Here is a 24,994-nt window from a genome sequence, read left to right on the forward strand (position 1 = left end):
GAACTTGAACTGGAATACAAATGTTACATGTCTTCTTAAACGTCTTAATTCTGCAGCTTCTGCATTACAGATAATGCACCGTGGCACAGTGAAAAGTAGCTCACCTCCCCTATTAAGGCAAGTGCAATATTTCGGCATTTGAAATAGAATTAATGTCTATGGTTATGGACAGTTTTATGCAATAATCAATTGTTACCATTCTTCAGTCAACATTTCAGTTTATTTTATCAGTGAAGAATTGAAATTGTGGAAGCATATGTGAAAACAGGTTTGATTAAGGAAACACACAAAATTTCGGGGGTCAAGTATCCAGATAGAGGATTACTTGAAAAGAGGGCAGTATGGAGACTACAAAAATTAGGGTAGCTATGGATCTGTGCAAAATGTAAAATGACAAAGAATTCCTTCAGTTTGCACACCGGAAGCTGTTGCAGACATTCACCAAAGAATTATTGAGAGCCCAAAGAATTCAACACGTAAACTGGCCCAAGAGATGCATGTACATAGGAGTAGTTGCCAATGGATATTGAAAGTCCCAATTTGAAACCGTATCGTGTGGCAGTTGTGCAGCAAATACAGGTCGATGACTGTCAGAAACATGCAGATTACTGCACTTTGCTTTTGAATAACATCAACAGTGGTTTGCTAGACCCTTTCCATTACATCATGAGTGATGAAGCAGGGTTTTATCTTTCTGGTCATGTGTATTCAAAGAACACGAGGTAATGGATGATGGAGAGCCCTAACACTGTGTGTCAGCAATCACTCCATGATGGAAAAAATTGGCATTTGGTGTGGTGTAACAGAAACACACATCAGTAGACCAATATATTTTGAGAGTACCTTTATCACGGTTGCATATATGGAAATTTTTGATATATTTTCTGCGCAACTCACTAAATATGAAAGACAAAGGTGCAAAAAGGTGTGCAGTATACTGCTGCATTCATTTTCAGTAAGCAGCCACTCGAATTCAAAAATCTTAACAGTAATCCATGCACTTTCAAATCGAAACTGGAGAGTTTCCTCATGGGTCACTCCTTCTATTCTGTCGAGGAGTTCCTTGAAAAATTAAGCTGATTCTTATTGTATTGCTGATAGCTTTTACTTAAACTTATGGACTTATTTTTATTTGTTATTACTTTTATGTTGTAATTTCATGCACTGACACGTTCCATGACCTTGGAGATTTGCTCCTCAATTTGGTCCTTCGGAACTTGACGTGTAAATAAATAAATAAACTCCCAGCAAGATGGGACAACATGCCACACGTCTAAGGTATCCATGGAACAAGTCCATGATGCCTTCACTGAGTAACAAAATGACAGCAAACATTTACGGCCACCACATTCGCCAGATCTAACAACAATATGTGAGCCCCCCCACCCCGGGCCCTATGGAGACATTTGAAGAGCAAGGTCTGTGAAACAAATCCACACACAATACAATATCTGGAAGTCAAAGGTATTGATGTTGCAGGGGGTCACTTTCAGCATCTTCTTTAAATGTATTTTTCACTGTAAATAATAGGTAAGTCTGTTTCATTTCAGTATTTTCACTATATTTTTTTATACTTACGTGGACTACTTCATCTGTGCCACCCTGTCTCAGATTTTGAAAATGAAAATGTAAAAAAAGTTGAATTAATTCTCCTATTTTCATTCACTATTGTCTTATGGCGCCATGTTCTAGGATAACTCATCACTGAGGAAAACAGTGTTTGTAGCAAAGATGTGTGTAATAGAGATAATGTTTTATGTGCACTCTAGAATCTCTTGCAGACAGCTCTTTACCAAAAACAGCCTCACAGCACATTTACTCCCCTATCAAATTTGTTGTCGACAACTGATCAGAGTTTAAAAATAACAATAATAATCATAAAGATGGCTTAGTGTGGCACAGAAAGGAAGAGGTACTCGGTCACAAAAATCTTTGACCACCTACTGAGTGATGTAAATACTTTAATGGATAGTAAAATTAACTTCAAACATAAATAGAAATATTATTGACAACTGCTTCTACTCCATAGAAGGATTTCTAAAAGTATTGTAGTATGATTTTGTGTATGTACATGCATGTGTGTGTGCATGTGCATTTTTGTTTGTTGGGAGTAGGATTGAACATAGCTAAGTATAACCCAGTATATACAGGAACAACAGTGTACGGAAAAGATAGATTGCTACTTACTGTAAAAATGACACATTACTTTGCAGACAGGCAAGTTAAAAGACAGTTGCACATTAGCTTTCAGCCACAGCCTTCATCAGAAGGCTGATTTGTGGCCGAAAGAAAATGTGTAAGTGTGTTTTAATTGTGCAACTTAATGAGTCGTCATTACAGTATTAGCAATCTATATTTTCCTAACATCACTGTTATCCCAACCTGGAGCTTCCATTGTTCAGTATATGCAGGATGTTTGAAAATGATGAATATATGGGTTTTAAAGCTTTGCAGTTTTTTTACATTCAACTTAAAATCATAAATAATACATCAAATGAAAGAGCAACTCAAACAGCTTTGTTTGTATACCTGTGCACAAAGGGAAGAGTATGAAATGACCAAGAATGATTGAAGAACGCGTTGAACGAGTGAGAGTCTTTCATGCGTATCCCCAAGAAATCAGTTTGGAAGGCTATTCATGAATTAGCAATTCCAGCGATGTCTGAGTGGGGACTTTTAAGTAAATGCTTACAACTGCATCTACATCCTTATTAACTGCAGTTGTTCCAATCTGTAAAGCCCACAGACTACAGTTTCTGTGCCAACCTTACAAACAAAACGTTGCTGCATAACGATGAAGATTTTCTGAATCGTGTTGTCTTCAGCGATGAATTGACATTTCATCTAAGTGGAAATGTGAAAACATCTAATGTGCACTTCTGGATATCAGCAAATCCTCGCGAGATGGTACAGTTGCTTTTTTTCATATCCCGATGAAAAGTGTACTGCATTTCTTTTTCAGTGAAGCAACTGTAACTGGTGTTTCTTATAACACTGCATTAGAACTGTGACTCTTTCCTCAATTGGAAGAAACTGAACCACAGAACTTGGCAGCAACATGGTGCGCTGCCTCACTGGCATAACTCAGTGCACAGTTTTTTAACAAACATTGTATCCAACTGCTGGATTGGCCACAGGGGATCAAGTAACAGAGCTTGTTTTGCGTGCCTTTCACATACAGACTTGATCTGACGCCATGCGGTTTTTACCTTTGGAGCTTCATAAAGAATCATCTGTATGTGCCTCTGCTACCAGCTAATCTACCCAACCTTAGAAACAGCATGGTTGCAATAATTACTCTAGACCCATTGGTTGAGTTTTGGGAAGAACTCACCATTCACTATTGAGTTTTGGGATGAACTCACCGATCACTAGATGTGTGATGAATGGTGCTCACATTGACACTTCAAAGAAAAACTGTTTGAGTTGCCCTTTCATTTGATGTAGTATTTATGATTTTAAGTTGAATGTAATAAATGCTACCAAGCCGACACACTGCATGTACTTAAGAAATCATGTAAGTGATCAGCACACTGCCATTTTTTGTGCTGAATATATACACTATAACTGTAAAACAGACTTGAACCACATCATAGCAAGAGGTCACAATTATGATCCAGGGAATATGTAAATAACTAACTCTACTTATGCTCTAACTAGGAAGATAAAACTGTGCTCCTGTCTTAAGCTATATTTTGCATATGGCACAGAATATCGGGTATTTGGTAAGACATTTTGATAATATCACTTTATTGGATGTAATGGAGCTTGTACTTCACTAACTGAATTTGAGTGGTCTGTTTGCCATTACCGAGATGGATTTTGTAAAGACTGTCTACGGTTCATGATTTGAAGTGATGAAATGACTACAGTTATTCATATGTGGAAAAAGTTATAATTTGCTGCTTCATGATTTCTTTCAAGCAGGCTGCTGTTTGCATATGAAGATTTGAGTGAGTTTTCTGCTGATGATATTGTCGTGGTTATGGATTCTTTGTAATTTGTGACACTGGACTGATAAGAGGAGGTGTCATGTTCGGTATTGCTGTATATTGTTTAACTGCCTACACATTTCTGGTTGTCTGTCTTGTATCCCCTTTCATGCTATGTTTTGTTGTAAACCTCTCACTGGAGGTTTTATGACAGTGTTTTTTATACAGGGTGTTACAAAAAGGTACGGCCAAACTTTCAGGAAACATTCCTCACACACAAAGAAAGAAAATATGTTATGTGGACATGTGCCCAGAAATGCTTACTTTCCGTGTTAGAGCTCATTTTATTACTTCTCTTCAAATCACATTAATCATGGAATGGAAACACACAGCAACAGAATGTACAGCGTGACTTCAAACACTTTGTTACAGGAAATGTTCAAAATGTCTTCCATTAGCAAGGGATACATGCATCCACCCTCTGTCGCATGGAATCCCTGATGTGCTGATGCAGCCCTGGAGAATGGCGTATTGTATCACAGCCATCCACAATACGAGCACGAAGAGTCTCTACATTTGGTACCGGGGTTGTGTAGACAAGAGCTTTCAAATGCCGCCATAAATGAAAGACAAGAGGGTTTAGGTCAGGAGAGCGTGGAGGCCATGGAGTTGGTCCGCCTCCACCAATCCATCGGTCACCGAATCTGTTGTTGAGAAGCGTATGAACACTTCGACTGAAATGTGCAGGAGCTCCATCGTGCATGAACCACATGTTGTGTCATACTTGTAAAGGCACATGTTTTAGCAGTACAGGTAGAGTATCCCATATGAAATCATGGCGGTGAATCGAGGAAGTACAGTACATACTGACGAAACTAAAATGAGCTCTAACATGGAAATTAAGCATTTCCGGACACATGTCCACATAACATCTTTTCTTTATTTGTGTGTGAGGAATGTTTCCTGTAAGTTTGGCCGTACCTTTTTGTAACATCCTGTATATATACCCTCCTGCAATATCTTGTTGTGAAAGCACTGGTTGTATAATGCAAATATTGACCAGTCTCTTGCTTCCTGTATTTAAAACCAGCATGTTGCTGTTTAGTATATGGAGAAGTTTGAGGGCTGTTACAAGTGTAACAGATGTTCTGGGCATGAAACATGTAGCAGCAAAGTTTTTTTTTCCGAAATTGTTGAATATTGACCAAAAACAATGTCCTGTAGACATCACTCAGGAATTGCTGAATGAAGTTGACAATGATCCAGAACTTCTAAAGAAGGTTATAACACGTGAAAAAACATGGTATTATGACTTCGAAACTGCCTGAAGAGCCAAGACCGAAAAAGTTTGACACGTTCAATCACAGGTGAAGGTTCTTCTCACTGCCTTCTTCAGTTACAATGGGATAGTGCATTATGAGTTCTTGCCTTATGGTCATACAGCCAGTAAGGAAGTTCTGTGACTTGCTTGAAGCAATCCAAAGAAAATGACCAAAAATGTGATAAAATCACTTGTGGAAATTGCACCTTGATAATGCTGCTGCTCACATCAATGTTTGTTCATGATTTTTTGGCAAAAAACAAACCAGTTATGTTGCCTTAGCCGCTGTATTCACCAGGCATGGCCCTCTGTGACTTCTTAGCACTCCTGAGGCTGAAAAGAACCATGAAAGGATGTTGTTTTGCCACCATTGGTGAGATAAAATCAGAATCACTGAAGAAGCTGAACACCATAATCAAAAGTGAGTTCCAGAAGTGCTTCCAAGATTGGTTAAAAATGGCTCTGAGCACTATGGGACGTAACTGCTGAGGTCATCAGTCCGCTAGAACTTAGAACTACTTAAACCTAACTAACCTAAGGACATCACATACTTCCATGCCCGAGGCAGGATTCGAACCTGCGACCGTAGCGGTCGCGCGGTTCCAGACTGAAGTGCCTAGAACCGCTCAGCCACCAACGGCCGGCTCTTCCAAGATTAGAGAAGGTACTGACAGGAGTGTGTGTTATCTTAGGGTGATTACTTTGAAGGGGGAAATAGTTTATGTTGATGCATTAATAAAGATACTTGAAGATAACAAAACTTCCCTCATGTGGGCATGATAAGACAGCAAGATCATTTGCATATGTTTGGCTTCTGGAAGCTTCACATGCTTTCTGGTAAGCTTCACATGCTTTCTGGTAAGCTTCACATGCTTTCTGGTAAGCTTCACATGCTTTGTAGTAAGCTTCAGATGCTTTCCAATAACTCAAGTTGGACTATGCCTTAGTGCTGTCAGTAGCTTTTTGTCGAGCACATTCTCACATGACCTGTCGGTAGCTTCATAATGACCTAAAGTGATTATGTTCGCACAATGGGAATTAAAAGACTTTGAATGCAGAATGGTAGTTGGAGCTAGAGACGTGGGATATTCGGTTCAAGAATCAGTAGGGAATTCAGTATTTGAGATCCACAGTGTCAAGAGAGTGCTGAGAATGCCAAATGTTTGGCATTACCTCCTTGCCATGGATAACTCAGTGGCTGACGGCCTTCGCATAACAACCGAGATGAGACTTGTTTGCATAGAGTTGTCAGTGCCAACAGGCAAGAAACATTGCATGAAATAACAGCAGAAATCAGAGTGGGGTGTGCAACAAGTGTACCCATTAGGACAGTGCAGCAAAATGTCATGTTAATGGGCTATGGCAACAGTTGACTGATGCGAGCGCCATTGCTAACAGCACGTCATTGCGTGCAATGCCTCTCCTAGGGTCATGACCATGTTGATTGGACCCTAGACGATGAAATTGGGGGCCTGATTAAATGAGTCCTATTTCAGTTGGTAAAAGCTGATGGTAGGGTTTGAGTGTAGCACAGACTCCACAAAGCCATGGACCCAAGTTGTCAACAAGGTACTGTGCAAGCTGGGGGTGGCAGCATTTACATAGAATGGACTGGGTCATCTGATCCAACTGAACCAATGATGTCTGGAAATTGTTGTGTTCAGCTACTTGGAGACTGATTTCATGTTCCCAAACGGTGATGGAATTTTTATGGATGACAATGTACTATGTCAGAACATTCCGGGCATTTTGAGCGAATGATTTGACCACCCAAATCACCCGACATGAATCCCATCAAACATTTATGGAACGTAATTAAAGGGTCAGTTCATGCACAAAATCCTGCACTGGCAACACTTTCACAGTTATGGACTGTTGTAGAGGCAGCATGGCTCACTATTTCTGCGGGAGACTTCCAACGACTTGTCAAGTTCATACTACATCGAGTTTCTGCACTGTGTCAGGCAAAATGAGGTCTGACACAATATCAGGAAGTACCCCATGACTTTTGTCATGGGTATACAGTGTCATGTGGTGCACTGCACTCTGCTGTACAAACCGGCACACTGACTATATCCCACACTGCTGTCATTTTTGTCATATCTTAAACGTGCACAGCACTGTGAACTCAATGGATGGCCCTTTCTCAGGCTTTCTTGGGCTTTGAATAGTAATCATGTTTGCGCCCTATCTTAACTACTCGACAGATGACTTTGGGTAGAGTCTTCCAACATTTTTATTTTTACTGTCTGCAAACATACAGTTAACAAAAGTTAGTATTTCCTACTTAATAATGTGATGCTATTTGATATGGAAGTTTCTGTTGTTTTCAACACATTCTTCAGATTCATGCTGTAATTTGCCAGACCTACTTGAATCTCCAGTTTCTTCTTGTTGTGCTCAGAGGCTGTTTATAAAACAGGCAGTTTTAACTCTTTCCTAACCATATTCCCTAAAACAAGTTAGGGCAAAATTGAACAAAAGAAAGGATAAACAATAGATAACCCTTGGGATTAAAATGCCATGTGCTTGGAAGAGGGAGCTCTATGTAATTCAGAGAACAAGCAGTAATCAAGATTTGGAACTCCATTACCATCAGTTAGGATGTAGTGTTGAATATTCCACTCTGTCATTAAAAAAAGAATAGTTCATTTACTACACTCAAAAAAATGAAATATTCCAGGAATAAGACAAAACCTATTTGAAACATTACTAAAACAAGAAACAAACAACACTAGTAATCCAAATTAAATTAGGCCCTCAGAAAATACCTCTGGCAGAAATGGTTGCACGTTCAAATCTTGGCCATCAGATTCAATCATTACTTCCTCACAGTCACTGCAAACACTACACACAGCAATAAACACTCAAATATAGACACATTAGATTTACTTGTCCAGACATTTGGTGCACCACCAACAGACACTAGCTTTAAAAAAAGTATACAATTCATCAGGTGAGTAAAAATTAGTAATTTTGCTGGCTGTAATGATGTTTCTAGTAGAACATTAAAATTTTGTGCTGTCTTGACTTGATAAGATTACCTCTAAGCTACCTTTGTAATCAATCAACCCTGAGAGACTTAAATATTCTGTAACAGGCCCATCTGCAAACCACCTCTAATTGCAGACGTGCATCATTTCTTCCAGTCTTCAAAGGAATTCAAGGAAGTGGTCTGTGATAGAATACTGACTCATTTGACTAACCAGTACTTGTCAACCACCTCTCAGTTTGAATTTCACAAAGTATTTTCCACAAAGAAAGCAATAAAAGATCTCACAAATGAACTGCTGACAGAGTTAATCAAGAAAATGTTGCTATATTGTGTGACCTTGCCAAAGCCTTTGAATGTGTGGCTTAAAAATAGCAGAGAGTCACATTAACAGTCTCGGGTGTGAAAATAACTTCAATGTGGGGAAACATAACGTGGAGTGTCACAGGGATTGGTACTGAGCTCATTCTTGTTTCTAACCCACACACACTGTCCAGTCAGTTCAAATGAATAAATGAATGCAGTGCGGGTCACTCCGTGACATATAGGAAGAGAGTCAGTGAGGTTCTAGAAGGTACTGATAGGGATGTAGAGCCCTGCTGATCCCAGTGCTGTGCCCAGCTGTGATAGGCTTTATCAGCACGGATGCATGAACCAGACACTTGCTGCAGACACCCTTATGCAGCACGTTTGCTGAACGATCGTTGAGGAGACACCGTTGGTAGCCCCTCGGTTCATCTCGGTCGTTAGATGCTTGACAGTTGCTCATCTGTTCACCTGTACACATCTCTGCAGCCATCATTCACCCCTGTCATCTGTGGCCCACGATGTACCACATTGCTTCAGCTCTGAGATTGTATAGCCTCATTTTACCGTGTACAGTATACTTTAAAGTGCATGCAGACAGTTTACAAACTTACCTATTTTGGAAATGTCCCAAAAGCCAAAGATCCGGGCCTTCTGGACATCAGATAAATTGCGTCATTTCTGTATTACTACTATGAATACACTGTTTTCCACGTCCCCCAAGATGCTGTATATACCTTCCACTGCTAGTGATAGCACCTGCCATCTGTGAGTGATTATTGCACGTTGACATCAGACATAACTGGAGGTCACATTAATGTGACTGGCATGTGTATGTTCTTCCAGTGACTTTAAAGGGCAGTTCAAAAACTGTAGTGTTTGCTGATGACACAAGAAATGCGTGTGTACAATCGTGGTATCGCTCGAAGAGCCAAGGAGCCATCAGCACCAGCCATAGAGGTGCAAAAAATTTGAGGATAGCTTTAACATAAGCTGAAACCAGTAGTAATAAACAAATGTTATTGCAATCTTGACTGTTGTTTTAATCAATACTAATCAGGGGTCCTAACTCAACCCTAGCAGACACTGCTCATATGATAACTGAACAGTCCAACAAGTGGTTCACAGCAAACAGTTTGTTTTTAAGTCTTAGCCTCACAAAGACTCATAATATGCAGTTTCAGACAAACAATAATTACCTTTTAATGTCAGAAGTAGACATCAATCATCACACACTGAATGAAGCACAGTCTCCTTGGTTAGATAACAAGTTAAGGAGAAGTCAGTATATGGATAAAGTAATCCAGAAGCTCAATTCAACGTTTTATGCCCTCAAATACATGTCCCACTGTATTGAGCTGAAGACAAGAACTGTTGGCTTGCATATATTCACTCTCCATTGCCTTATGGAATTTCTTCTGGGCCGTGCACTTCAAGTAAATGTGTTTGTTCAGAACCAAGCAGTAATAATATTGTGTAAAGTATGTAGTCATACAACTTACAAAAGCCTTTTTGAAGTTCTTGGAATTCTTACACTCACTTTTCAATATATTTACCTTTTAGTGGTTTTTGTTGCTGATAATAAAAATCTGTTTTGACTGAACTTTGAAACAAAGTCACAATACAAGACACAAAAATGATTTTCATTTAAATTAAGCTTCCTTGTCCAGTGTGAGATATTCGACAAGATCCTGCCCAACATAAAGATAGAAACTTGGAATCCCTACCACTTCAAAAGAAAACTGAGAGCTTATCTCATTATCCACTCTTTCTACAAATTATTGGAATATCCAGGTTCAGGGATTTAAAATTTCTGTCGGCAGTGGTATCTGTACAACAAGTAATTTACTATAAATGGGACTCAGTATTTATAGATGTAATAATATTTTCTTTGAAAAATACCATTGTAGTCAAGCAAATATTTAGCTACTACTAACAGATAAAAACACCAAATTTAGAAGGCATTAGTGTGAATAGCATTAATCAGAGTAGTGATAGTTTTGATGGTAATACAGTATACAAATTAAGTTTCTATGATGCCTTTGTCTCATGTTAATGTGTACCTTGACTTGTTCCACATCCCTGAAGATTCTCCTTCTTTACGAGATCTACAGAACACAATGAATGAAGGAATGGGTGTTTGTTTCTGTTACTGTTGAATGGTGGTTCCGGTGGTATCCATACTGGTTGGCTACCATCATTGATGATGATTTCTGTGGAGGTGACCATGGCTGCTAATCCAATTGTTGCTACTTAATCTGGCTGCAGGAGATTGTTCACCTTCTTCAACATAGTAGCAGTTAGACCATGTGGCAATTCACATTTAGTGTAACAGACACACTGAATATAGAGTATAAAAGAACTTAAATGTTAACAAGAAAGTGAACATGTTATATAAGTTACAGCTGTGTACATACCCAACTTGGAACACAATAAACACTTGCACTTCACCAAGGATGGACTTAAAGTAGAGCTATATATAAAGGCATGCCCACATTGCACAGTCTGGAAATAAACTGCTGAGAAAAATTTGAGAAAGTATTGAAATCAAGAGAAATTGCTTAGGCAAATACACACAGATGTTTATGATTAGGTTGCCAAGGCAACACTGTTCTCTCTTCAGACTTAGAAATAAAACATAGTTGATCCAATTTCAAATAGTGGGAAACACACACACACACACACACACACACACACACACACACACACACACACCTGTCTTGTACCTGTAGTTTCTGTCTGAAACCATCATATTTTTTTTTGTTTTTTTAAGTACCAGTGCCTTGAGCACAAAACATGAAACTACAGATTCTGTTGCAAGACAGAGACATCTAGTGGTACACTGAGGTAATTCTACAAATGTAGTGCATTGTAGCAGTCGGTTATAATGTTCAAAGCAACAGCATGTAGTTTTTTTTAAATGTGTAATGGCTGTGTTGAGGAGATCACTGTCAGTGAAAGCAAGGGTATCTGTTAGGGTAACGTAAGTTTGAGCTGTACTACTGGAATCACTGGGGCAGTATATGAACTTATTAAGTTTTAGGCCCATTTTTGCTTATTATTTGGGACTATAATTTGTTTCAGACTTTATGAGTTCATGGAAGTTTTGAGACGTGGGATTGTGTCAAGGAGAAATGTGAATTTGCTTTCAAATATATTACCCAAAATGATGGGTGTTTGAAAACTGTATGTCCTTGTGGTTCCAAAGTGGAACCACACCCATAAAACAATTTTTGTTTACATTTTGCCAGTTTCTTCTTGTATTCATTGCTTACTGTGGTAATGAAGGTTAATTATGTGAAAAATTTTAAAATTATTTTTTCCCCTTATTGGTGGGACATGCAGGGTTAAGTAGTGTACCAAGTAAGAAATAATAACATGGTAGAAACTTTCAAGTTCTTGGGTGTGGTACCAGAGAAAACTTAAACTGGAAAGACTGTATATAACAGCCCTGCTAGGGCATTTAGGTCCAACTGCTTTTGCCATCAGAGTACTGCCAACTATGGGGCAGAAAAATCTATAACTTAACACACTTGTGGATAACTTGTCACTTAGGTGAAAAGTACTTATTTTACAAGACAAAGTAATAGAATTAGTTGCCAGATTCATACATTTACATCTTATAAATGTCAATTTAAGTGGGAATATTAACCACAGATTTTCACTCCAACAAACTATTTGGGTCTGAAAACAACAAATACAGTATATTCACACATACAAAAAATTATAGTAATAGAAGAATTGATTATCTACAGTTTCCTGTTGTTAATCTAAATTTGGCACAGGACTCAATGAAATACCCAGCTATAGAACTGTCAGTATACCCTCAGAAATAAAATTTATATCAGACAGCAGAAACATTGTCAAATGTAAAGTTTTTCTCATTAGCAGCTCTTTTTATACCTTAAAAGAATATTTCAGCATTGCTAAATAGTCAGTAAAAATCTGGAAACCACCACCGTGTAGTGATGTGAATGTGTGTTTTGGCAAGTGTGTATAAATTTTGCTCGGTGAACAAATTCCACATCATACTATGGTTATGATGTAGTGAACGTGTGATTGACTAAACTGATTTAAATTTCAGAATTTAGGTTGTGCCATGACTTACGAGGGCTGTTTGGAAAGTAAGGTCCGATCGGCCACAAAATGGAAACCACAGTGAAAATCAAATATTTTTTATTCACAACAGTTAGCCCCCACCTTCCAACTACCTCTGTAAATAGTCACTTCTCTGACTTAGACATTTGTTGTAGCGTTGTACAAACTTTCCAGTATCGTCATCACAGAAAGCAGCGGCCTGTGCTTTCCACCAATTCTCTACGTTGTTTGCAAAGTTCCATCGGATTTTCACATTGGTTTCCATTTCACTCCAAATCAGACCTTACTTTCCAAATATACCTCGTACATTTCATTTAAACTGTCTCATGTTAACTAGATGTGGAACCAGTTTTAGGTCCGAAGAATGTGATAGCTTGTCAATTTCTGTAAGACCATGTCTGTAAAAGCATTATGTTTTTCAAGCCTTCAAAAATGTTGTGGTATGTTTTGCAACTGATTAATAGTGCATAAGTTTCCTTACAATTATTTCAAGAAAAATGCATCTCTCAGTTAAAAAATGGTGGTAGTCCTGTGAATCTCCCTCAGTAGAGCAACTTTCAAACCTACTGGTACAAGATATTATGTGATATCTGTACAGAGTATTAAAAGGTTAATTCTGTGTTTGATCATGACTTTCACACAATCATATCAGTCATGTATATTTCTACAGTTCACATTTAATATTGACTTTAAAATATACAGGAGATCATGTGCAAATGTATGTAAGTCGACTGCAGTGCACTTATGATTTTTAGGAAACCTGGCAAGCACTGGCACGTGACTTATTTGGTAGAATTGTGGTCCTGGAACAGAAGTACAATGAACATGAAATACAGCTGTCTAACATCAAGCAGCAGCTGCAGCAACATGTCAGCAATTCAAGTGCTGTCCTCGAAGAAATCTGTCGTAAACACTGTGGTGGTGTCATGTTGTGGGCTATCCCTGAGTTTCGTAAAGAGCTGAACACAATGGAAAGAGAACCTGCACATTATTTCCTTTACAGCCCCAGCTTTTACACTTCACCCAATGGATACAGGTAACAAATTACTATGTTCACCCACTGCATTTTTTTCCTTTTGAAATTCCTTTGTATTGTTTTCCACTTACTTAAGACATAATAAATTTTTGTCTCCTTAATCCTCACAACAGGTGGGCCCCTGTCATCCTGATGTCCAAGTGCCATGCTTTTCCTTTTTATCCCTTAAACCTATCCCTCTCTTCTCAAAGATGAAGGAACCGATAGTCCCGAAAGGTAGAATAGTACATGAACTTTCATATATGAGGTGTGTGAGAAAAGTAGAGAAACTGATTTTGTATCTATCAAAGTTTTTATTTTATTTTTCAAGTAACATTGTGGTCCCCATTTACAGTAGTTTCCTTTGGCAGTTATACACCGCTAGAGTTGTTGTTTCCTGTCTAGCAGTGCCAGAAAGCTTCACCTGATAAGACCTTTAATTCGTCGGTCTCATTCTTTTGAAGTTCTCTTTGAAAATGACATCCTTTTAATACACTTTTCAATTTTGGTAAAAGAAGGTCACAAAGACTCAGATCAAGTGAATAGGGGGCTATGGAACAACAGGAATGCAATTTTAGGTAAATAATTCTGAGATGGAAGTGTCCATGTGACATGAAGTTTGTCATGATACAGCATCCACTTGTCTGCAATGTCCAATCTCTCTCGATTCACTCTTTTCATGAACCTTTCGAGGACAGCTTTATAAGTCACTTTGTTGACAGTTTGTCCTGGAGGAACAAATTTTTTATGCACTATACATCTACTGTAAAAATGCAAATTAGCATTCTTTAATCTTAGATTTGCTCATTTGAGCTTTTTTTTTGCCTGAGGAGACGTCTCAGTGTGCCACCCCTCACTATGCTGCTTTGTCTCAGGATCATACTAAAAAATCCAGGCTTCATTGCCTGTGATCACATGACTGAATCATTCGTGGTCATTGGCAGTACTTTCAAGACGATCAACACATAAATTTCTTCAGTTGTCCTTTGCTGAGCTGTGAGATTTTTCAGCACCAGTTTATCGCAAACATTTCGCATGTGCAAATCTTTGGTCAGAATTTGATGTACATTGAAAGTATTTAAGTTTAACAGATCATTCATCATACTTATTGTTAAACATCAGTCTGATCTCATAAGAGCAGACACACGTTCAACGTTTTAATCGGTTTTTGATGTTGAAGGTCTCCCTGAGCAAGCTTCATCTTCAGTATGTTCTTGGCCTTTCAGAAATGATTTGTGCCAGAAAAAAACGTGCTGTTGATAAGGAATATTCCCTATAAGCCTGTTTCAACTTTTCAAAGGTCGCACCCACAGTTTCCCCGGATTTAACACAAAACTTGATTGCTTAAGGTTGCTCTAAATTCCACTGTTCCATTTTCATAGCACACAACAAAACACAACTTCACTAATGGCACTCTCAAGAATCACGTTAGCTGTACGGAGCTGAAACTCAGACTGAGCTTCTGGAAGGGATAAACACACCAGTCTACACAAGTAGAACAACACAGCATTGCCAGATTGCTCACAGTGTTGTCAGTCTCATTTTTCTCACACACCTTGTGTATCTATTGGCAGTAATAAATTTTTCATCTCTTGAAGGCATGTGGTGACCAGCAATTCTGTCTCGTACATTATTTACATTACTTAATTTTCTCATGTGAATTTTCCATTTTATATAGATAAATGTCAGAACCAAATAATGATTGTCATCTCATTTTTAGCTTATAATTCAGAATTATTTGTTTCAGGTTTTGTGCTCGGCTCAATATATCACCAAAAGACCACAATTGCTTATCATTGTTGATTCATCTTATGAAGACTGATCATGATGTTTGCTTAGATTGGCCGTTCACTGGAAGAATCAGTTTTCGCTTGGTCAATATGAAAGATTCACAGTTACACATTCAAGAAACCATGATGTCTAGGCCTGAAATTGATGCATTTCAACAGCCAACAAAAAACATTAACCCTAGAGGGTTTGGATACACAGAATTTATTTCAATACCAGAGCTTATGTCTGCTGGATTCATACATAATGATACACTTACCATCAAAATAAAAGTGCAAAGTGTGTAATTAATGTGATTCTTCAGGTTTCCTCAAGGTAGTAGATCAGTAAGGAACCTTGGACAAGAAGCCGGATAGGCATGTGCAATATTTCATCAGTTTACTGACTGACCGTCATCAGGTGCACTCATGGAACACAATAATATGGCCATTCACCTAGTACTTGTCTGATGCATCTATATATTTCATGCATAAATGAGACCATTCACAAAATAGAAACATTGAGTTGTTGGCAGGCACACAAGAAGAATGAAAAGAAAACTTGCTGGTATTCAGACGAATACTTTTATGAGCTGGAGTACACACACACACACACACACACACACACACACACACACTGAGAGAGAGAGAGAGCTACATTGTGCTGGCTGAACACACAATACCAGGATTGCAGTTCGGCTGATGGACCAGAGTGAGCAGTTGTGTCAGGTGCGGTGGGAGTGGGAGATGAGGGGTTGTGGAGAGGTAGCTGGTGCCTCAGATGGTAGCAGCAGGTGTGCAGGATAGAAATTCAGGAGAGGGAGACAGCAGGTGCACTGGCTACGAATGCGACACATAGGCATTGGAGTCAGTGAGTTAGTGCGATGCACAGTGAAAATGACATGGAGGCATGGACTGATAGTTTTAACGGGATAGAGGAAAGGGGAAGCCATTGAGTAGAGGGTGTGCATGCATTGAATTAATAGAGATTGAGGCCAAGACAGTTATGGGAGTTATGGGAGTGCAAGGACAACTCCCATCTTCCTAGTTCAGGGAAGCTGGAGCTGGAGGGAAGGCAGGGGTTGTGGAACAGCATGCTGTGCTCAGTAGCATGTTCCACCACTGGATGATCAGCTGTTTTTGGCCACAGTTTGGCAGTGGCAATGCTCTGCAGAAATTAGAGCACAGCCTATATATGACATGACTACTTTCACAGGTGTCCCTGTCTCTGATGAGCTAGGAGAAGCCTGTGACTAGATTGGAGTTGAAATCGATAAGTAGTTGAATCAGGCAGGTCTTGCTCTCAGGGTCTTCCACAGGGATATGACCTCTGTGCCAAGAAACTGGAAGTTGGAGTATCATGTGGATGGACAGGGATGTTGTGTAGGTTGGTTGGACGAAGGAATACCATTTCAGGATGGATGGGAAAGATCATGTGTAGGATGTACCACCTAGCACATCCTACTCTACTTCTGTCACAGGCTTCTCCTGTCTCATCTGAGGCAAGGGCACCTATGAAATCAGCCATCAGCTCTACTGGAATTTCTACAGAGCATTTTATGTGGATATGACCACCAACCAGCTGTTCACCAGAATGAATGGCCACCGACAAACTGTGGACAAGAACAAAGTTGACCACCCAGAGGCAGACCATGCTGATTAGCACAACATGCTGGAGCTCAGGGGTTATTTTACAAACCATGCCATCTGGATATTTTCCTTCAGCACCTCTTTTTTTTTTTTTTTACAATGTAAGTGGGAGTTATCCTTTCAACACTTCCTTCACTCCCGTAATCCTTCTACCCTCAGATCCTCAAATACTAGACTCACATTTGGGAGGGCAATGATTCAAATCTACAAAGGGCCATCCAGATTTAAGTTTTTTCATTATTTCTGTGAAACAACTGTAGACAAATGGCAGAATTATTCCTCCAAAAGGGCATGGTCAAACTCCTTCCCCATCCTGGAATCAGTCTGGGCTTGTGCTCCATCTCTAATGATCTTGATGTTGATAGGATATTAAACTAAATCTGCCTATCTTCCTTCCTTCCTGGCCTCAATCACCACTAAACCACTTCATGCACACCCTCTACCCAGAACTTTCCTCTTCCTCAGTCCTGTTACCCCCTCCCATTCTATGCCTCCACTTTGACATTGTCATGCACTATACAAACTCACCAGCTTCGGCTTCCGTTGTCGCATTCCGAGCCCATGGACATGCCACCTCCCCATCCCGCATTTCTATCCCGCACATCTGCAGCCACCCTCCAAGCCACAAGTTACATCTCCACAACCCCTCATTCCAATTCTCGCCTCTTCGTCCCTCTACCCAACCCAACCCTACCCCACCTGATATAACCGCTCACTCCTGCCAAGCTGCATTTGTGGCAGAGGTATTCAGTTGGCACAATGTAGCTGCACAGGTGTGCACTTGTGTGTGTGGTATGTGTGTGTACTTGAACTTGTTAAAAAGGGTTCATCTGAAAGCTAACAAGTTTTTACTCTATTTTGTGTGCCTGTTAGCAGCTCAACGCAAACTATTTGACGAATTCTTTCCTTTACTCCTAAAGTATTTACACACCACATTTGATTTATTTTTGACATACTTTATGTGTAAATATACCACTGTACATAATATTATTTCTTTGACTTAGTGCAGAAACATAACTTATATTTTGTCATTTTTAATATACCACAGTTGACTCAATTCAAAACAACCGCAAGAAATATTGTCATTTGCTGTTTTTCATGGCATATTAGTGTACAATTGTTTTGATGTTGAAATGTGTTTATACACTGTGATAAATTTCATCAAAATCAATCGGCGCTGTGGCATTGGACTAGCAGTTTACTACAGACTTGTTCATGGTCTCCACCGGAAGAGATTATATGCAAAGTGTCACACCAAAAAAGATGAGACTTATGTTGTAAATTTGTATTCTTACTAGGTATGTTCAATTAGTTATACTTGCTTTAAAATGGATCCCCTTGTAATCTGTATATAGCTGCAGTCATTCTGACATTGCTCAAAACATTCTTGGGAGCAACACAAGAGTTCAACCATTTTTGCCTTCCACAAAGCATACAAACTCATAAGCTCTAATCTGCTGCCACTTGAGCTGAGTGATTGTTAAAACTTGTCAAAACCTGTGTATTGTTGTTCTGTGGTGTATTGCCATATTTTGACAGAATGCAAACCCATACTTATGACTAGTTTGAATATTTTGTCTGTTAATGTTTTGTTTACAACATTTTTGTACTTGTTATTATCTAAATACAATAGTAGTATATTTGTCTGTTGCATGAACATTACCACAGAATGTAGTGCATGTGTTTCCATTTTGTGATATCATTTCCATTGATTTCTGTAGCATGGTCTGTTGTATAATTACTAGGGTGAAAAGTTTTGCACTTAGTTAATAATCTGATTATCATGTCACTGAGGAACCTATAATGGTGTACTGGGACGTTTTTCTTTGACTGTATTTTAGATTTGGATAATGTCACCACCCATAGTGAATATGGGAATAATTCAAATCAAAAGCAATGGTGGCTTACATATGGTGTCATACATGGCCAATACAGTGTTACAGCAGCATATACTTTTATGTTCCTAAGTGCAGGACCTAACAATTTTGACTGATGCCTCAGATCTCTCCTGTTCCATCCCCATGACCTCCCCCCTTTCAGGGTATTAGTTCCCACATGCTGCTGAAACTCAACAGGCACTGTGAAGATTCAGTCTGTGTCCTTAAGAACAGCAAGCATTGTTGTTGATATCATTTATTTTTTTAATTACATAAGTTTCTTAAAGTATTACTCAAAAGTGCAAATAACTACCATACTGTGGAAAACCATTAACTAAATCCTTGAAGCAATGAGAGACTATTTTATCAGTAGGAAAACATTGTTAGATTCTATATTTTTGCATTATGAGGTATGTTATATACACTTTAAAATGTCAGTATTATATTTTGTGGGTGGGATCTTTTCCAGAGTGCAATAACAACATCCTTTTGTAATGTACATTTTACTGCATTGTTTTTAGAATATATGTATTACTGGTGTCATCATTTTAACCAGTATTAATCACTATTATGCCGTCCAGTTTATTACGAAAGTGGTTGGGTTATAGTAGATATTGAATGTATATTGTTTATCCAATTAAAGCACTTTCAAATCCTTATTTTTTTGTGGTTATTCTATTAATATATAAGTCTGTCACATTTACCTCATTCCTGCATGTTTTGCTTCCATGTTATGTTCATTTCTTGGGAAAAGAAATAGTTACGAACTCTGAGCAAGATACTTACAGTTTTAACAAAGAGCAATTATCACACAAACTGAACTTGCAAACATGTTTAGAATGCAGTGAATAGATATCACAGTTGTTTCATGCATGTGCTTCACCACCATTCCTTTTTTTTTTTTATACACCTATATTTGTATTCATTTATTGAATTACACATCTGTGGCAGTGACTTAGTGCCAATAGAATTCATCATAACACACACAAAATTTATGGAAAGAAACTTTAAAAATACTAGAAACAGTGAAATTTAAGCATAAATCTGAAAACAACAATAGCAATAACTATGCATACACAAGATGATTGAGGGCAGAAGACCAAGGGAAAAGCCAAGTGACAAATGGCTAAAAAGTCCACAAAAGATGAGAAGAGCGAACCGGAGTAGCGACAGATGGGTGGACCAGAGAAGATGGAGAGGCATGTGTTCCAAGCAGACCTTGCTAGTTGTGGGAAGCTACAAGATGATGATTATGATAATGATAATAATGAATAATAGCCCCGTTAGGAACCTTTCTGAATTTTCCTGGAATGACTGTGGGGAAAAGGAGATCAAGTGCTCTAATGTTATCCATTTCATGTACTTTTTTGGGGTGGATACAATACGCCAGAATTATTAATAATAATTATTAACTCACACACCCATGACTACAGTCTCTGGCAGCTGAAGCCAGACTGCAAGCAGCACAGCTTGATGGGACAGGCAGCCAAGTGATTGGAGTAAGGAGGAGGCTGGGGCAGGGAGTGGGAGGGATATCGGGGTAGGGACTGGGCACAGCAAAGTGCTGCTTGTGGTGGCGTACAGGGACGAGGTGGAGAGAGGGTGGAACACCAAGGTGGAGGCCGAGATAGCGGAAAAGGACAGAAGTAAAAAGACTTACAGTGTGTTCGTGAAGTAGAGGGCTGTGTAGTGCTGAAATGGGAAAGGGGGAAGGGCTAGATGGGTAAGGACAATGACTAACGAAGGTTGAGGCCAGGTGTGTTACAGAATGTAGGATATATTGCAGGGAGTTTTCCCACGTGCGCAATTCCAAAAAGCTGATAGGAAGGATCCAGATGGCACAGACTGTGATGCATTCATTGAAATGAAGAACGTCATGTTGGGTTGCGTGATAAGACCTGAACCTCCAGATGTTTGACACTCAGATCGGTACCAAATGTTGTGTGTCGATAGAGTATCAACCGAAACATTGATTTAGTTTGTGCTGTATGCTGTCGTCCAGTAGAACATGTGTAAATGGTAATTAAAAGTAACACCAGAATTATGAATATAGGAAAAGTGCATCTGTGAGGTGCAAACATCAATGTCTCTGGTAGGTGAGTTAGTAGAGCATCAGATCGTCATATTAAGGGTCCAGAGTTCAAAACCTACTGATGCTGATTTTTTTTTTCTTTTTTTTTAACACCTTATGCTTGAAATTGTTATATGAGAGAACATTTTTGTGACTTGTAAAAAGGACTTTTTGGAGTTTGCAGCAATGTTCTTTTGGCAGTCTGTTTTCGCTTCATTAGCTGAAAGTAGCACCCCTGTAGAGTACATTTGTATCGGAAACACCACACCTATCTATACAAATGTACTTTATAGGTTAGCTACTTTCAACTAACGAAACAAAAACAGACTGCCAAAACAACTTTGCTACAAACTCCAAAAAGTCCTTTTTACAAGTCACAAAAATGTTCTCTCATATAACAATTCCAAGTGTAAGCTAAGAAAAAAAAAAGGCATCAGTAGGTTTCAAACCTTAATATGACGATCTGATGCTTTACCAGCCGACCTACCAGAGACATTGACATTTGCACTTCGCAGATGCACTTTTCCTGTACTCCATAGTTCTGGTGTTACTTTTAATTACCATTTACACTTGTTCTACTGGGTGACAGCACACAGCATGTATTGAATCAGTGTTTTGATTGATACTCTATCGACACACAACATTTGATACCGATCTGAGTGTCAGACATATGGAGGTTTGGGTGTCAGCAACAGCAGTTGTTTCTTGGCCACAGTTTGATGCTGGCCATTCATGCAGACAGACAACTTGTTTCTTGTCATGCTTACATAGAATGCAGCACAGTGGTTGCAGAATAGCTTGTAGATCACACAAATGGTTTCACAGGTAGCTTTGCCTTTGATGGGATAGATGATGTTTGTGACCAGACTAGAGTAGCTGGTGTTGGGAGGATGTATGGGACAGGTCTGGCAGCTAGGTGTATTACAGGGATATGAGCCACGGAGCAAGGTGTTGGGAGCAGGAGTTCTGTAGGGCTGGATGAGGATATTGTGTAGGTTCAGTGGGTGATGGAATACCATTGTGGGAGGGGTGGGAAGGGTACTGGGCTATATATTTCTCCTTTCAGTGCATGACGAGAGATAGTCGAAATCCTGGCAGAGAATGTAATTCAGTTGCTCCAGTCCTGGGTGGTACTGAGCCATGAGGGGAATGCTCCTTTGTGGCTAGATGGTGGGACTTTGGGAGGTGGTGGGTGACCCCCACCTCTTCAGATTCCACCAATCTTTAACCCTCACCAGCATAATCCTGCAAAACCACACCAATCTGGCCCAAACCTCCTTGCAATGCCCCCTCTCCATCTGCAAAATTCTTCTGCTATGTAATCCAAAATTGAAACTCTTGTCCTCCAGGAACTAGAGCAACATGCACAATGCCAGTTCAAAAAACTCTCCACCCTGTTCACGTCCTACTCCTGTCTTTGGACTACCACAATCCAACAACCTCCAAACCTCCTCTGTATCCCCCATAGCTGTCAAACCCTGCCTCCCGCACACGGGGAAACATACGGCGGACCAATTCCTATGGAATTAGGTCCGAAAGAACTAACAAAGCGAGGGACCGTAAATTTGCAGTAAAAACTCACATCAGTGTAAACTTTGCCGACAGTTTAATAGATACTGTAAATTCTTTAGTCAGAAAAAATAGCTTCATAATGCACTTAAACATAGGTGGTGTGTTGGGAGAAATGATGAACAAATTATATGACTTAGAAATACTATTAGGGCAAATTAACTCTGTAAAAGTCATATGTTTGAATGAACATTGGCTTAAATGGGACAATGTCAAGCTACTAAATTAACTCTCGGGATACAAGTTAGCATCGAGTTTTTGCAGAAAAAAGGGGTATGGGGGATCATGTATATTAGTGGAACAGACACAAAACTTCGAAGCCAAAATGACATTCGATTGTTTAAATGAGGAACAGGTATTCGAAAGCTGTTGCATTGAGCTGTCTGAATACGGTTTACTAATCATAAGCATATATCATGTCCCAGAATATTGGGCTACTAGGGAATTTCTAGAGAAATTTGAAACTCTGATAAGTAGGTTGCAGGTAGGGAAACCATATAAAAAGATTGTAATTTGTTCTGATTTTAATATAGATACGAGAGACGAAAACAGATTTGTTACCACCCTGAAGGATTTGATGGCCACAAATGGCTTAACACTAAATTTTACTCAGTACACCAGGGTAACAGCCACTTCTGCCACAAGCATTGATAATATAGTGAGCAGCAAAAATTATGGGAATACACAAAAACATGTATTAGACTTAGGAATATCTGATCACTCAGCACTTTTTATGTCATTGCCATACATAGACAAAACATATAGGCCCACAGTGAAATTGGTCAGAAATTTCAGCCAGCCAAATATAAACACATTTATCTTGAAATTAAAGGAAACCCATTGGACCTTCAGCAACCAGTGTTCAGTAAACAATAATTGCAACACTTTCATATCTGAATTCAAGAACATTTTCAATGAATGCTTTCCCCGCATATCAACAAATGATAAATACAATAAAAGTAATACATGGATTACAGAAGGTATCAGGATCTCTAGTATTAGAAAGAGGTAAATGCATAAGGAAGTGAAAACCAACCGTGATGCTGAATTTATTAGGTACAAAATCAAATGCAAAAAAATATTTGATCGGGTAATTAAAAGAGTAAAACAATTGGCAAACAGTAAATATATAGCTAATGCCTCAAATAAATCAAAAGCAGTATGGCAGGTTGCAAAGAAAGGAACAGGTACTGAAGAAACAAAACATTTTAATTACCAACTAGAAATTGGCAGGAATACTGTTACTAACACTCGGCACATCTGTGAAGAATTTAATAAGTACTTCATAACCACAAACAAAATTCATAACTTCTTACTTCCACAAATGAGACCTGATGCAGTACTGCGGGAATCAAGAGAGTTTTAATGTACTGCAGTATCATGTCATGAAGTAGCTAACATCATAAAATCCCTAAAAAATCTTAAATCTGTGGGCTGAGATGAAATTCCAACAAATATCATAAAGGCAGGAAGTGACAGCATTGCACCTCAACTCTGTAAAATAATAAACCAAGCATTTGATGAGGGCTGCTTTCCAGACAGACTGAAATATGCTGAAGTCTGTCCGGTCTACAAAAAGGGAAAACAAGATGATTTAGTAAATTTCCGCCCAGTGTCTATACTCCCAGTTTTCTCTAAAATAGTTGAACGGATAGTATGTAATCAATTAGAAAAGTACAATAAGGAAGGTAATATTATTCTCAATAACCAATATGGGTTTAGGAAGGGACGAAACACTTTACAAGCTGTAAATGAACTAATCTCCAAAGTAAGTAAATGCCTTGACAACAAACAAAGTGTATCTGGTATTTTTTGTGACCTCTCAAAGGCGTTTGACACAGTAAACCATAAGCTACTGCTCCAAAAATTGGGTACCCGTGGCTTCCATGGAAAATCTATAAGATGGTTTTCATCTTATCTCAAAAAAAGATACCAAAGGGTGGTGATACATCAAAAGGGGGAGAAAACTTGCTCTAACTGGAAAGAAATTCAAGCAGGCGTGCCCCAGGGCTCGATATTAGGACCACTTCTGTTCTTATATTACATAAATGACATGCCTAGCAAAGTAAATACAGATACAATACTTTACGCAGATGACTCAACTGCTGTAGTCTTCTGCAAAAACACTGACGAATTAGTAAGGACCACGAAACAAACTCTACAAGAACTTGAACAATGGATAAAAGATAATGCTATGAAATTAAATCTTGAAAAAACCCAAATCATACACTTCAGGACCAAACAAACTACTGAATGTATATCACAAATAGAATATTCAGGTAAAGAACTGACCATAGTTGATTCTGTAAAATTTCTTGGGATAACTTTAAATAAAAACTTGCAATGGACTGACCATGTGGACAGTTTAATGAAGAGATTAAATAGTTTAGTTTATGC

General features: G+C 38.9%; 1 protein-coding gene across 1 annotated transcript in view; it reads left to right on the forward strand.

Moving 5' to 3' along the window:
• LOC124789653 (TNF receptor-associated factor 6-B) overlaps positions 1-19,616 on the forward strand; it is an 89,565-nt gene extending 69,949 nt beyond the window's left edge. Inside the window, exons 7-8 of the mRNA XM_047257086.1 lie at positions 13,405-13,685; positions 15,412-19,616. Coding sequence (XP_047113042.1) covers positions 13,405-13,685; positions 15,412-15,739 — 609 coding nt within the window. The 3' untranslated portion in view covers positions 15,740-19,616. The remainder of the gene's footprint in view (positions 1-13,404; positions 13,686-15,411) is intronic.
• The last annotated feature ends 5,378 nt before the right edge of the window (positions 19,617-24,994 follow it).

Source organism: Schistocerca piceifrons, chromosome 3 (genome assembly GCF_021461385.2).
Source record: "Schistocerca piceifrons isolate TAMUIC-IGC-003096 chromosome 3, iqSchPice1.1, whole genome shotgun sequence".
NCBI classification, from domain to species: Eukaryota; Metazoa; Arthropoda; class Insecta; order Orthoptera; family Acrididae; genus Schistocerca; species Schistocerca piceifrons.